The sequence below is a fragment of the Gavialis gangeticus genome, unplaced genomic scaffold (assembly GCF_001723915.1).
Source record: "Gavialis gangeticus isolate Ggan-Ray unplaced genomic scaffold, GavGan_comp1, whole genome shotgun sequence".
NCBI classification, from domain to species: domain Eukaryota; kingdom Metazoa; phylum Chordata; order Crocodylia; family Gavialidae; genus Gavialis; species Gavialis gangeticus.
In genome coordinates this window covers 17,391,192-17,406,249 of record NW_017729019.1, presented here as the reverse complement: position 1 = coordinate 17,406,249, position 15,058 = coordinate 17,391,192, and the positions used below count along the sequence as shown (strand labels likewise).

The 15,058-nt window shown below is 51.9% G+C and overlaps 1 protein-coding gene across 2 annotated transcripts in view; it reads right to left on the bottom strand.

Moving 5' to 3' along the window:
• Positions 1-15,058, bottom strand: part of ATP2B4 (ATPase plasma membrane Ca2+ transporting 4) — a 115,498-nt gene that overhangs the window by 13,280 nt on the left and 87,160 nt on the right. The window contains exons 13-21 of one of the 2 annotated variants that reach the window (XM_019514269.1): positions 14,738-14,917; positions 14,225-14,312; positions 13,682-13,788; positions 11,054-11,245; positions 10,697-10,910; positions 9,524-9,735; positions 8,273-8,380; positions 5,265-5,447; positions 262-454 (exon numbers count right to left, since the gene is read on the bottom strand). In XM_019514269.1, coding sequence (XP_019369814.1) covers positions 262-454; positions 5,265-5,447; positions 8,273-8,380; positions 9,524-9,735; positions 10,697-10,910; positions 11,054-11,245; positions 13,682-13,788; positions 14,225-14,312; positions 14,738-14,917 — 1,477 coding nt within the window. The remainder of the gene's footprint in view (positions 1-261; positions 455-5,264; positions 5,448-8,272; positions 8,381-9,523; positions 9,736-10,696; positions 10,911-11,053; positions 11,246-13,681; positions 13,789-14,224; positions 14,313-14,737; positions 14,918-15,058) is intronic. The other variant, XM_019514270.1, reaches the window with a different exon arrangement.

Genomic DNA, 15,058 nt, shown 5'->3' with positions numbered 1-15,058 from the left:
AAAAAAAAAAAAAAAAAAAGAAAAAAGGAAAAAAGGAACCAGAGAGGATTTGGAAAGTGGTGAAAAAGAGCCACAGCTTTAAAATAAAATAAAGAAATCAATAAAACCTGGTCTCCCCCCTCACTCCCCACATTAGGTCAAGAAACCAATTGGTCAAGTCAAGGATGAAAGAAGAGGGAGAGAGAACAGGTGTGGTTAGGTCAGTGCAAGTGCTCTCTTGTGTTATTAGGAAGTCATGCATTGTAATAGACTATCACTCACTGCCCGCAGTAGGAGATGCAGCAGCAGCAGCAGCAGCAGAAGTGGTGGGAGTGGAATTGACGGAAGAAAGAGCTACATGGGTTGGGCTAGAAACATTTTTTACATCGTGGTGCTGGCTCACGATGGAAGGCTGTCTCCTGAGGGCTCCCTGTAAAGAGGAGGCTCCGGTCTGGAATGTGTAAACTACGTCCATCTGCAAAGAATCAGAGAGTGAGATAGCGTCGCCCCGCAGTCCGAGACCAAGAGGAAAGGGGGCTGGGGGACAGGGGAAGAGGGGAGGCTGGGCGGAGAGGGACACAGACGATAAAGGAAGAAAGGATGGAGGGGAGAGGGAGGGGGGGAACCCCACACATTTCAGATTGCACTCCCATAAACGCAGGGTTGGCAGGCGATCCAAAAGCGGAGCCATGGAGCATAGAGACGTTAGCTTCCAGCCTCCACCTCTGTCTGTCTCTCTCCCATCCGATGAAATGCATTATACAGCCAAGAAGGTTGGGAGAGCTAAAGGGGGAAAGGATTTAGCATATAAACCCACAGAAAGCATAGAGGGAGACAGAGAGAGAGAGAGAGGATGGGTGTAAGTGTGAGCTGGCAACTGATACAGAGTGCAGCCTATAGCCCAGCCTACTGCAGTGGGCTAGAGCATTTCCAGTCCATCAATACAGGGCCACATCCCACGGCACTGAGTGGCCCCCACTCTCGCTAAACCTGAATGTGGTCAGATTTGTTCAGCACTTCGCTCAGGGCCCACCCCCAAGTGGCAGGCACACAGTCACATGGGCAAACACCTTAAATACAAGAGAGGGGAAAATCACTTTTCAATAATAGAGCAGGCAGCAACTGCAGGGGTAGTCTGTAGACAGGCCCCAGGACAGGAAGAGCAGTGGCAGCCAGAGGCACCAGGAGAGATTTCCACAGCTCTGCATTTCGACTTTCCTTTTGACCCAAACACAGTCTATACTTCATTGCCACTGCAGCTTTGCCCACTCTCCCAGGGATGCTCATTAAGAAGGCAGCCCCCACATGACTGTATACAGTTGCCCAATTCATCCCCGTGGGTATTTTAGGCATTGCTTTGCTATTTCCTTGTTTTGCTCTTATTCTGAAGCAGGAACATTTTTTCTCATCCCTGCAGTTAGCCAACGCAGCAGTGAAAGCTGCTGCCATTTTCATTTAAGGCACAACGCTTTCAGACACTCCCTCAGAAACCTGGAACACCAGGATTTGGATCCGTAAGCTGGTTTTCTAGGATTTACAAGGTCACACAGAGAGGAAAGAAAAGGTGCTGAGAAGAACTCAGGATTTTTGGCTTTGCACAGTGTTGCAATAGCAGGCAGCATTTTTCCACAAGGCGATAATGCAAAGCTTCCCAAGAGAACTGGCTTCAGTACAGACTCATCTGACACCATGTGATGATGTGACTTCAGGCAGACACCTCATCCTTAATGATTTGGAAACAGTGCTTAGAACAAGCATCACTGCACTACAGATGTTTATACCTACCATACTCGGTCATGCCTCCATCATTTGTGTCATTGCATGCTGCTCCCAAAAGGTGTTATACAATGCTTGAGGAGTTAATGCACACAGCCACAACCTGAATAACCAGCAACCTGAAGAAAATCGGGTTTCCCCATGTCCTGTGGCAACATGACAGATGCAAAAATAAAACCGGTGCAGGCTGCTACAAGCCAGCAGCAATGCTTGAAGAAAAATAGCAACCCAGACCACAAAGAAACCCAGGCTGGCTTCCGTCGCGTTCACTCTGGGCTCGTGTTTTTCATATGTAGCTGGCGGCGTGTGGTTGGTGCTCCAAAGTCTCTGCTTCTGCGTTGGATCGCGTGCGTTTCCCACATACTGCAAAAACCACGCTTAAGGTTGCACGAACCACAATTCCCACGTGTGACCTCGGACTTGTGTGCAAATCCCATACGAGCACATTTCCCAGTCCCATGTGTTTAAGGGAAAGGGGAACATTTTCTGCTGGGTGGTTGTTTTAAAGAAAGCAGATCCCTGGGACTGAAATGACAAAGCTGCAAGAGCCCAACGGGCATAGTTATTCTGAGCAACCTCCAGGCCACAGACTGCCCGTCCATCCCCATGTTCCTCCCTTCACTTCTCTGAAATGTGACCATCCTAAATTTTTCACTTCAAATACAGTCTTTTAACCACCCGGTTCCTAAGATAGACAAACAAAGATGGCAGCTTGGTTAAACACACAGGATTAAACACCCCCCCCCCAATGCAGGATTTGATTCTGGCAGGGTACCTATAAAGACAAGAGAAGCAGTCAGGTTGGCGTCTTCTCCGGCAGATATCCAGTTACTTTGGTGGTGAACAAGAAGGCAAAACAGCAAAGGCAGGCAAGGTTTCAGCTCTGGGCCGGCATTGTGCAAAGCAAGGAGAGCAGTATCCAGCAGACAGAGGTCTCAAGAGACCGTTTTTCTTGGGCACAAGGTATCTCATCACAGACCACAACATTGCAGGGTTGAATTTGTCACAGAGTTCACCATGGCGCACAGAGCTCCCACCTGAACGATCTCCCCGCACACACTTTTGAAGGAGTCTCACCCTGAAAATCCAGCAGGACTGACTCCAAGGGGAAGCATCTCTCAGCCTCCCAAAGCTTTTCTTTGGGAGTTGGTACTTTGGCCTGAAAGCAGGGGTGCTGGGAAGGAAAATGAATGTTCATCCCATTCCCTTAAGTACCCAGCTCCCACTTTGGGTCTCCTAAATGGTCTCTGATTACTTGGAGCAGCGTCAACAGCAAAGGGAAGCTGAAGGACTGGCCATCATTGGGCACCCAAGACTGCAGGTTTGGGAAGCAGGAGCTCCTTCAGATGAGTACAATCTCCAGAGGGCCTCAGGAAGCAGCCTTCAAAATCCCCAAGATGACTCCTGTGGCTGGAGTCAGAGCCACGGAGATGGGGGTTGCCCAGATTGAGAGGCTGCTAGTCTCAGCCCAAAGCCACGGACGTTGTACAAGGCTCCTCTCAGCAGAACCCCTTCTGTTGTTATCAGGTAGCTTTGTGACATGGAAAGAAGGGACAAGCCAAACCAAGGCATGGGAGACCACCAGCACATACAGGAGCGGGTGAATGAGTCTCCTGCAAAATGCTGGGGACTCCTTACTCCTAAAGTCTGTGCCATGTCTAGCCCAGGGAACCAAGGAGAGCCCGTGGACAGGAGCAAGAGAGTGCTGGGAACCTATAGGGGCCCTAATCCCAGACAACCTTGTTCTCTCCTTTTGGCTCCTGCCTTCCCTTTGTTCTGTCTCCATCCTTGCCCCTTCTCAGTGTAGGGCTGAGGGGCTGGTCAACAAGAGAACTGGTGAGGAGTGAATTGTAGGTAGGGACATGAGAGCAGCACATTTGCTGGGCGAACTCTCTTGAAGGAAAAGCTCTTACGGGACAGACAAGCAAAGGGGAGTCCCACAGTCCTTGGCAAAATAAATGCTACTCGTTGCAAACATGAAACCAAACCCTCCTCTCGGCACAGCCGCTCTCCCCTTTCAGATACAGCAAAGGTCTAACCACACAGCTGAACATCAAGGACTGGGGAGGGGCAACAGGAGAGATACCTTGACAAGAGGGGACTCACAGGAAGACTGGGGGGAGCATCAGGAAAGGACAGGAGATGAATACAACCAGAGGAGAGCAAGTGCAAAAGCCCACAGTGCAATGGAGTGAGGGGAAGGCACAAGGAAGAAACTGGAGCGAGAGGACACCCTGCAGAGAGGGGAAAGATAGTTAATATGCCAAGTATTTCTCAGCAACCTTTGCAGGGCAAAACCTTCCTAGGGAGTCGCAGCCACCTCCAAAGCTGTTGGGAGAGCCAAGTGCGCTGAGCCGGCCAAGACTGGTTTAAGATTAGTATAATCAAAAGTTCAGCAGGCCTGGAGACTCCAGGATTAAGGCCTGACCCCCCCGCACAAAAAAAATAAAAATAAATAAATAATCCACCACTGGCTCCCTAGGATGCCAGTTCCTTCCAGTGTAGCCTTGTGGCACAAGGCACCACTCGGTCACCTCTGCAACACCATGGCAAGACAGAATGCACTGGAGAGTCCCACTGGGAACACAGGTGGAGGCTCAACAAGCAGCTCCACTGTCCTCTCAGCCTGGGCTCCTGGTTCAGCACTATAATATTTGGGCTGTTCTTCCGAGCTTGGATCCTGGGGTATGAAGGAGCCCAGAAGGCCTGACCCAAAGGACACTGAAATCAATGAAAGGAAGACAGATAGGGAAAAGAAAGCAGAAGAGGTCGGATTCAGGTGGCGCTGACTTCCCACATCTGCAAGGCAGAGACAAGGAGAGAACTTCGGTGCCCAGGTGTCCCATCACCTGCAGCGTATGCCACTCTGTTCAGGATCATAAGGAAGTAGGGCTGGAAGGGACCAGGTGGGCCATCTAGTCCAGCCCCCTACTCAAGGCAGGATCATCCCCAACTGGACCAGGATGCAGGGAGCTGGGCAGAAGCTGCCTAGGGCTGTCCGCAAGCTACCAGGGGAGCAATGGTCCTGCAGATGATGCCGAGAAAGTGGCCAAGCTGCATCAACCCAACTGCACAACCCATGGTTGAACAGAAACATAGGTCACTTGCCTAAACTCTGTTAAGTCCAGTGGCCACACAGCTCTCTGAGCTCCCTGCCCCCTCCCCACCCTCTTTGCTGTTCAGGGCAATGAGATCCTCTCACACAGTAGTTGCAGCCTCCATGCTTTAAACCAGGTTTCTGTGCAAACCTGAGTCCGCCACGATGGTGGGCAGGGTCGGGGGGGTGTATAAGGTATGCACATCTAAGCACCTGTGCAGTCCCATGCCCTGGCTCTCTCACCAGAGCTAACCTGGAAAGGCGTTGGCAGTGATTATTCTGGACCTGCACAGGGTTAGCGTGTCACCAGAGCCATCAAAAGCCACACAGGTAGATGCTGGACGGTGCTGGATCTTTTTGGCCAGGACCCCTGGAAAAGCAGGAAGTAGTACCCCTGCCCCCTGTACGGTACCTGAGTCTGTATCCTGTTGAGACCCCTGAACCACAGGATCTGCCCACGCCGGAGCTCCATTTCGGCATGGTCAATCTCATCCAAGTCCTCAGGCAGCTCCTCTTCTGGAATATCCTCCTTGGTGATGCCATGCCCTGCCTCCTTCAGGAACTTCAACTGGCTGGTTGGGACAGTGCAGATCAACTGGAGACAAAAGGGAGAGAATAGTTGCACTTACCCTGCAATCCCCACGGTCCTATGCTGCCATAATCAGCACTGATCCGGCTGTAGGCATACAGGTGCCCCTGGGATCTTTTGAACAGCTGTGTGTTTCAGAACCACCCATATTCCCATGCACCTCCTCACGCTCCCAGTGCCAGCGTAGAGGTGGGTGAAGCAGCCACAACCCTCCCATTGCTCTCTCACTCCGAGACCTCATAAAAGCAAGGCTGGGGGATGGGTCATAGGATGGACACTGGAAACAAATCTCAAAGAACCACAGCTTCTATGGGGCAAGACACCCTTCTTCTCTGGGTGCACATCAGTATGGATCTCCCTGCAGGCACTCAGTAAGTAGTATCATCTTGGGAGGACAGGAAGGAGAAACACCAGCTGCACTTGAGTTGAGCTGGCTGCAAAAAAATTGTCAAAACTGAAAAAAAAATGCTGCCTTCATCTTAATCGACAAGACTAAAGACGTGTCAGTTCTGACAGCAAAAATTCCCACGTGAAATTGCGATCCTTCGGAGAATACTGAAGTTTCGCTCCACGCTGTTTTCACGTCTGTATTTTTATCCCTTTCCCGTTATTTTCCCGACTTGTCAGTAGGCCTATTATGCAGTGCTGTTGGCAACATGACAGGCCAGCTGAAATATTTTTAAAGCCAGTCCATCAGGATTAAATAGTGGCTGTTCTTAAGTGCCTTCTTTCCTAGATCAAAGTGTCAGTGGCTCTTGTTTGTGCTGTCATGAAACAGCCGGACACGCTGTGAAGCCCTAGTATTAAAGCGCCGAGACCAACATCTCCCAAGATAAAGGGAGAACAGAAGGGAAAAGGACGTTCCAAATGTGCTTTTCTAAAGCCAAACCAGCATTTGTGGAATTTTCCTCCCCCACATCAAAAAGGCGAGATTTCAGACCAGATAGAGAAGCACAACTGGAGACAAACGGGTGCATTTGCTTTCTGATGTCTTGAGCTCTTGACCCACTGGAGTCCCCTTGGTGGAAGTGGTGGTCTTCTCCCAAGCCACGGTTCCTGGGGGTTGGATGCTCCTAGAAGTGCTCCAACCTCTGCAATGCTACTTGGTCACACTTCTCTGTCTGCTTTGAAATATGGAAAAGCAAGGGTGAAGCTGCCCTTTTCTGGGGGGTGAAGGGGGTGCTATGCCATTAATCAGAAAGGCAATTTTTGATGGCACCAAAGAGCTGACAGAGAGATTATGCACAACTAAGGCAGAAGCCAGGGCAGAGTGGCCTCTTAGAGACTAAATGGTTCAGAGAGGCACGAGCTTTCATAGGCAATGACCTTCTTTGTCAGATGCTTCACCAGTTTCATGGCATCTGAGAGTAGACTGTAGCCTTCAAAAACTCATGCCACCCTGATCCTCTTAGCTTCTAAGGTGCCACCCTGCCTTGCCTTCTGCCTGACATGGCCAACTACCTCTCTGCTGGATGCGTAAGGTTTCAGCTATCCCTGAAAGGCTCTGAAGCGTTGTCTTTTGGGACAGGAAGAAGCCTGCTCCTGTAGTCTTGTAGGCAGTGCGCTTTGAGAGGCAAGCAGTAGGCAGTGCGCTTTGAGAGGCAAGCATGGGTGGCCTCTGCTGTGTCCCAGAAACCATGCCAGTAATGCAGCACTTGGTACTGCACTAGTCAACACCAAGGGAGTCGGCGCCCGATTTAAAAATCAACAAGGAGGAGATCCAGGCCGGTGGCTTCTTTTGAAAGTGGGTTTCCCTTCTGGAGGTGGGGTTAGGGGGAGAAGACTGTGGTGCCTGGTTACTGGGGTACTTGTGGGAAGCCTCCTCGACTCTGACAAAGGAGAAGCTTGGCCCATAGTTAGATGGACCTTTCCTGGGCTGCTCACTCAGAGATGTAATTTAAGCCTGCTATCTGTTTTCAGGGTGTGGGATGAGAAGAGCAGAGCACCGAGCAACTTGTTGGGGCTGCATTCTCCCCCAGGCCTGACGGGACCTCTGCCGAGCCCGTCAAATAAGACACGAGATCCTCCTGCAACACAGCTCCCATGACTGCAGGTGAAACAGCAGGGCAGTACCCGAGGGGTCCCCATATCAGCTTGTTTCTGGAACGCCCAAACCAAAGCATGAAGAGTGGTTGCCTCACAAAGACGAGACACACCAGGGGCTGGATGCTTGGCAGGGCCTGCTGGCTGCTACAAGCAGTGCCGGGTAACCAGGGAGGAAGCTGGCAGCTCCTTTATGTCCTCACCCAGGAGCATGAGGAGACAGGGCCACAGGCTCAAACAGCTATTCCAAAGAATAAGAGCAAGGTCCACACAGACCTAGACATCCAAAACCCTATATTAATCCCCTCCTCTCATCTGCACAGGCTCAGGGACTTCCTCACTCTTGGCTGCGCTTCCCCCATGAGCCAGGCATTAATGCCGAGTAGAACATCCTGTTCCCTGGCCCCCAAACATCTGCCCTTAGCAGCTCCCGACAGGAACCACCAAGCAGCGTAGCAGTTAGAAGTAGATTGCAACAGGGAGGGAGCTCCCCCTCACCAGATTATAGCTGTATTTTTCCCCAGCCCTTTATGATAAACTCTGAATATAGGAGAGAAAAAGCTATCTACCATGTGGGGGTGGGTGGGCATTAATCTCCCAGCAGCCGCCAGCGGCGGGGAAAGCACCCCCTCTGCTTTTAGAAGCGAGAAGCTGTGCTTGAGGGGGGAAGCAGGCGTGCCCAGCTCCAGAATAGGCAAGTGAGTGGATGGAGGTGACGCTGGCTCTGGGAGGGGGTTGGGGAAACGCAAGGCAGTGGAGGTGTGCAGCATAATTAGACCAGCTCTTACCTGTCCCCAGAGCAGCTCGCCTACACCAATAAAAATACACCAGAACCACTGGCTCAAGGTAAGCCCAGAGCAGCTGAATGGCTTTCCTCCAAACTCCACGATGAGGATCTGTGCAGGAGACAGACACACAAGTCAGGGGCAGTTAGAGGACAGCACATCAGAGCAGCCCTGTGGCACTGGAGGGCTTTGCCTGCCGATGATGTTTCTCCCTAGGCCAGCATGGCGGGCTAGTGACGTGGCCCGTCCCATAGAAAACTTTGGGGAAGAAGTGAAAAGTTTCCTTTCCATTCCTGAAATTTCTCACCTTGGTGGAAAGGAGGAAAGAAATGTGGATTTATTTACAACAAAGCACCTGGCTTTACATCAAACACGTGTACTTTTTGGCAGGAACAAAATGGATCTATAAATAGAAAAGGGACTGCTTGGCACTGAAGAATCTTCCAGTGAAAGGGTCTTTCTGTGCTGCTCTCCCAACACTTGTGGGGGCTGTGCTGACTTGGCCCGTGGGTGGTGTAAGGGGCCAAAAGGAAGCAGAAGTCTCATTTGAGCAAGCATGAGGCTAGAGAACTGCAGCAGCCTTCTCCACAGCTTGCCTGGTTTCTCTGCCTAGCGCCATCTCCTGTGGTCTGTGTGGCTACACGATTGGGGAGGGGGACCCTACTGACATGTAGTGCAGATGCCCTACATGCCCAGCTGCCACCAAGCCTGCTACTCCCTTTAGGGTAGGAAAAAAATGGATTGCCAAGCAGTTTTAGTTCAGGCAAGAAACCAGTGTCCTGGATGGTGACAGGTACAGCTCAGGGCTGCGAGGCCAAGAATCCCAGAGAAAGTATCAAGAACGCAAACACTGAGTGAGGACCCAGGAGCAGGACCAGAACTGGAGCCTGCCATCACACCCCACCCAGACTGCAGGGCTTTGAGTGGCAGGGCCTGGATCCAAATGACTATTTAGCCCTTCAGAGACTCCTCCATGAGCCAGGGCACCAAGTCAGTTCTCACACTGGGAGGTTGATATGGTCTTTATCTATAGTGATGAGCACTCCAAGCATTGAAGTTTGTCCTCTAAGGGAGAGAAGGAGCAAGTACAGTACGGAAATAGAGGCAGAGCAACTTGTGCAAGATCACACAGGGGATCTGTGGGAGAGCAGGGAATAGAGCCTGGCTAAAGTTCCAGATTAGCAGCCAGACCTAAAGACCATCCTTCTTCTTCCACCCCACTTGCCATCCCTCATCAGCCCATTGCTCTGTTACCTGCGCGCCAAAGGTGCCAAGCACCACCGTGCAGAAGATGGGATTCCGGAAGATGGACTCAAAGACGTTTCTCTCGCCGTGGATCTTGCGGGCGTTGATCTCGTTGAAGAGCTGCATCATGACGAAGGTGTTGAAGACAATGGTGTAGTGTTCAGTGGGGGGGGAGTGGAGGGGCGTATTCCGGCCACTGTCGATGTCAAAAAACTTCTCGCCTACCACACAGGAGAGGAAAGTTCATGTTTCCTACCCACTCAGCTTCAGAAAGAACCTAGAATTTGAATTACCCTATAACGCACAGCTGGAAAAAAAAATTCACCCTTGTGGAAACACGAGGGATGGCACGATGGGAAACCGATACCCCACCTTGGTTGCTGTGACTGGAGGGGCAAGAACAGCAGCGTCACGTGGGTAAGGCTGGTGGAGCCAACTCAGAACCCAGCATAAAGCAGTTATTGGAAGGAAATGCACCCCCATACAGGCAGAAAGAGCTGGTGGAGCAGGTTTAGATTAGCCAAATAAGCACTAATTTGGTGCTGGGTAGGTAGCCAGGGAGGGCCGAGTCTTTGCTGTCCCATCACCAGTGGAAGTTCTCTCTTCCCCACACACACTGTCCCCATCAGCCCTGGGCCAGAAGCCACCTTCACCTGTTGGCGCACCCCTGCCTAGGTTTGTTCTTGGCCATTGGGTTGAGGCTACTGACAAGGGAGACTCATTAGAGCCACATATGGTGGTGGCTTTTAGGATGGGGATACTGATTTACTCAAACTGGACTGAGTTTCAAAGACCTTTTACACATCCCCCATGGCACATTTTGCACCAAGTTGCACACACTTTCCGGGAGTAATTTCAGCCTGGATTTGATGGATTTGCTACGCAGCAGGGCCGTGCATCACGCACCTTCTCTTACTCTGCTATTCAGGAGAGTCAGACCACCTGAAAAAATGCATCACTGTCCTGCGCCCTACCTTAAACGCTGATTGGAGAAGCTGCTTTTCCTTGCTACACTATGCCTTTGGCAGACATTTGGACTCACTGAAGTGGAGTCCCCTTGCAACTGGAGAGGTGCCGCAGGTGGAGCAGACAGCAGCTTGCACAGGCTTACTCCGTGACAGCTTAGAGGCAGAGGGGCATGCAGGCGACCTCACCCCACACCCTATGGCATTAGCAACTCACCTGCAAAGAGCAAGGTGAAGATGATGGTCAGCTGGTACACCGCATGGCCCAGGATGTTCTTCATCATGGTGCGGGAGATGAGGGGCTTGTTACGGCCATAGGGCTTGCGCAGCAGCAGGGACTCAGAGGGGGGCTCTGTGGCAAGGGCTAAGGAGGCAAAGGTGTCCATGATCAAGTTCACCCACAGCATCTGGACAGCCTTCAGAGGAGAGTCCTGCAGAAGAACAACCCCACACAGAGGACCTGTTACACACAATAAGCAACTTCCCCGGGCCTTGCAGAACCACCCACAGCCACACCCAGAGCAGAGCCCAGGACTCTGGGCTCTGAAGCCTGCCCTATCCCCCAGGCACTTACCTGCGTGATGCAGGCCCCTGTAAAAGCCACGATGACAGCCACAATGTTGACCGTCAGCTGGAACTGCAGGAACTTGGAGATGCTGTCATAGACGTTGCGGCCCCACATCACCGCCTTGACGATGCTGGTGAAGTTGTCGTCCGTCAGGATGATGTCAGAAGCCTCTTTGGCCACGTCTGTGCCTGCTATGCCCTTGGGGGAGGAAGAGGCGGTGGTGAGTCACTGAGCAGACAGCTAAGGTCATCTCCCCACTCCCCGCCTGACTGAACCCCAGCAATCATCTCAAGACACAGTCCCCAAGAGCTAGGGCTAGGCCCAGGAGTTGCAGAACAGGCCCCTCTCTCCTTAGATGAGGCCAGCAACAGCATCCTGTTTCCTGTGCTACTGCTCACAAGAGGTCCTTTGGTATTCTTCAACTAGAGATGTCACCAAAGCAGGGGAAAGGAGAATAGAAACATTGCTGGGCACTTCCCCTCCCAAGCATCAGCAGTGGATACAGGAAGGAAGGACACGTTCAGGATCGTACAGTGGCAGAGGCAAGAAGAAAATCCAGATCTCTCGATTCCCAGATCAGTGCCCTCAATGCTGGGTCATGCTGCCTGCTGACACCTCCAAAAAGGAAGTAGAAGCCTCTGCTTACCTCCAGACTGGGTCTTCATTGTACTGTACCCTTTGGGCAGACCGCTGCAGCAAGCAGGGGGCTTGGGAACCTTTAGATGTTAAGATTTGGGGCACACTGTACCGGGAGCTCATTTACAAGTAGCTGGTGCTCCTAAACCTTTGGCCACATGTACCATGAGGATCCAGAGGTTGTGCGGCTTTGCCCCTTACATGATTAAGCTTTAGGAACTTCCAGAGGAACAGACAGGCTCTCAAGAGAGAGATCAAGACCCAACCAACTACACTGCATCCTAGAGAGTTGTCCTGGCTCAGATGCACGCTTGGTCTTCTCCGTCTGTCACTTCCCCCTGTTCCTAACTTAGACCCTTAGACCTTTTTGCAGTGAGCTCAACAGGTGACTTTGCCCACTTGGGATCCTTCTGGAATCAGGCTGCACTTCCTCTAAGGCAAGCCTCTCTCATTTTCCAGGCACCATATATAAAGGCTAGCAATGATCTGGCTTAGCTGCATTACTCACTGACAAGCGCTAGAAGGAGCTCTGTGCGCACAGATCCTGTAGCCACCAGGAAAGCCAAAGACAAAGCCAACCGCAGGAGATGCCTCATGGTGAGCAATTCCCTGCAATGTTTTCCTGCTAAGTCTGGGTACAGGGCAAGTCTGATCTTGGGTGGGAATTCCCTGACTTCTGTAAGCAAGCAGGCTTGACAGGGGAGTCAGAAATTAACAGCCATGTGACCCTTTTCCCAGCTCCTGGAACCAATGCTTAGAGGGGATGCAGGGTAGGATGCTTCAGATGACTTGTGACCCTGCTGCCAGCCTGGAGATGCTGCTGTGCCCCCTTCCTGGATGCTGCAGCAAGGCAGTTCTCTCTCCTTCCTAGGGCAGCATTCTGCCCGCTGGGTCATCAGAGGCTGCTCATGCAGCCTCTCTGGGGCTGCCTCAGGCATCAAATTATGTACTCGGACTGAGTCAGAAAGAGAAGAGGGAGAGACTGAGAAACACCCCCCCACCCCCCCGTTGCTGTGGGGGACTTAAAAGCAAGACCAAGCTACTTCATCTTTGAAATCCAAAGCTTGCGAAATTGCTTCCATGAAAATACTTCATCTCCAGAAGTTTTTTTTTTTCCATGCGTCTCAGACACACACTCTCCCTGGCAATAGCAGCAACCCACGCACTTTGCAGTCGCCTGTTTAATGCACCAGAATTCAAAACAACCAAATTGCTAGATACAAGTGAAACCAAACAACAGGTCCATCCATTCCTACTGTCCCACTGGAAATAGAAAGGGATGCAAAAAAGAGTACATAAATCATGATAGCGCACGTGGCAAACCAGAATTTCAAAACACTTTCAGCATAGATAAGCGAACATGGTATTAGCCACAAAGTGAGCAAAAAATTCGGAATTTGGGCCAGTAACTTGGGCATGACTCTAGACCGCAGAGTTGGTTCCTACTAGTCACAGACCTGAGCACCTCTAGAAACCAAGCCTTTCATTTTTGGATGTGCATGAATGGATTCAGGACGTAACATTAGGTTGCCAGTCAACAGCTTGGGCCAGTACCCTAACCCAACGTATAATCCAGTAAGGGCAAAAGGAAGGAAACATGCCTTTGAGCTGGGAGGAAGGGTGAAAAGGAGCTGGAGATACCTGCAGGACCCTTGCAGCAAAATCCCTCCAGATATTATTTCAACATGCCCCCGGCCCCTGAAGAGTTAAGACATTACGTCAAATCCGAGCGAGGCTTTTACAGCCAGGATACGGTTCTCCATCGCCTTTCACAGGATTTTCAGAGCGATGGCTCTGCAGCTTATAGTCTCCCAATGCCCAAAGACAGGTGCTTGTGCCCAAAAACTTGCAAAGAACCTTTTTCCAGCTATTTAGGCGGACCAATAAAAAAAGAGATCCCCTCTACCCAAAGAACCTCGCCGCCTCACTGTTCAGGCACTTCAGGACCTTTTGAAAGGCAGCCCACCATGCAGAGGCATGCCCATTCTCTCGCCATACCATAGCAAATCCAACGTCAGCTTTCTTCAAGGCCGGGCCATCATTGGTCCCGTCCCCCGTCACGGCCACCACCTGTCTCCGCTCTCCAACGGTGCTGTCAATGATACCTGAAACGCGGACACACAGGTTAAGGGGAAGACAGATCCCCCAGCAGGCTCTGAGCAAAGAACAGTGCCCATACAGTGCTGGCCTGGATGCTGTCCTGAAGCAGGCGCCTGCCAGCCAGGGGAGCACCGAGGGCTGCATCTCTTCTTGGTAACGGTCATCATGTCAAGCCTGTTTTCCAGTTTCCCCATCTGCTGGGCCTTAGTACAGTCCCTTCTACAGCACCTTCCAGAGAATATCTCACAGCCTTTGGAGACCTTGATGAGTCTCCCCCTCACTGGCTCCCTGGGTTCTGGATCAGCAACAGGGACAGTGCCCTGCTCACAGAGTGCGAGCAACAGAGCCAGGAAAAGACCCTAGGCGAAGTCCCAGCTCAGTCCCCTCTGGGTGAGGGTCTGTACAGCAGCACATAAGCGCTGGCTCCCAGCGGCCCCCTACCTTTCACAAGTGTGTGCTTATCCGTGGGTGAGGAGCGTGCTAGCACCCGCAGCTTGGGCCAGATCTTATCCAGCTGCTCTTGCTCAACCTACAGGACAAACCAGGAGAGAGGCTGGGTCAGTCACCACATGCAGGAGCGTGGCAGCCTTTGGCCCCCTGCCCCAAAGACAGGGTTGGGAAGAAGAATGGGATGTCAACTTCATCTTGCTATAAGTGCTACTCCCTGGCTGCATATGGAGCCTGGATACCCTCCTTGTGTCCCTGGCCCTTGGCTAAGATGGCTGCATGGCTTCAGCAGCTGAATGGATCTCCATGAGAGACACTAAGATTTCCCCCTCCCCACCTACACGGTCCCAGGAGAGAGAAGCTGTCTGCTCATGCTGCAGGTCAGTGCATCCCATATAGTAACGCCCCTCTTAGCTGGCAAGGCTGTTGCTAATGCCCTGGGGCCCCCCAAGCAGCTCAGGTAGAGGCAGGTCCTTTCTGTGCATCATGCCCGGTCGGGATTCCTACCTCGCCCTTCTCGTTCCGGATGAGCCGGTTGAACTCCTTCCCCTCCAGGCACAGGAAGTCCTCCCCAGGCAGCAAGATGCCACACTTGGTGGCGATGGCACGGGCTGTGTTGATGTTGTCACCTGTCACCATGCGGACAGTGATGCCGGCACGCTGGCACTTCACGATGGCCTCTGGCACCTGGGGACGAAGGGAGGCAAGATTAGATGCAGGACAGCGTGGCAAAGGTGAGGAGCTACAATAAAGAGCTGGCAGGGGGAAACCAGACACCCCACCTTCAGGGCCAAGCACATTCCTCCTTGACCTCCCCTCAATCAGACA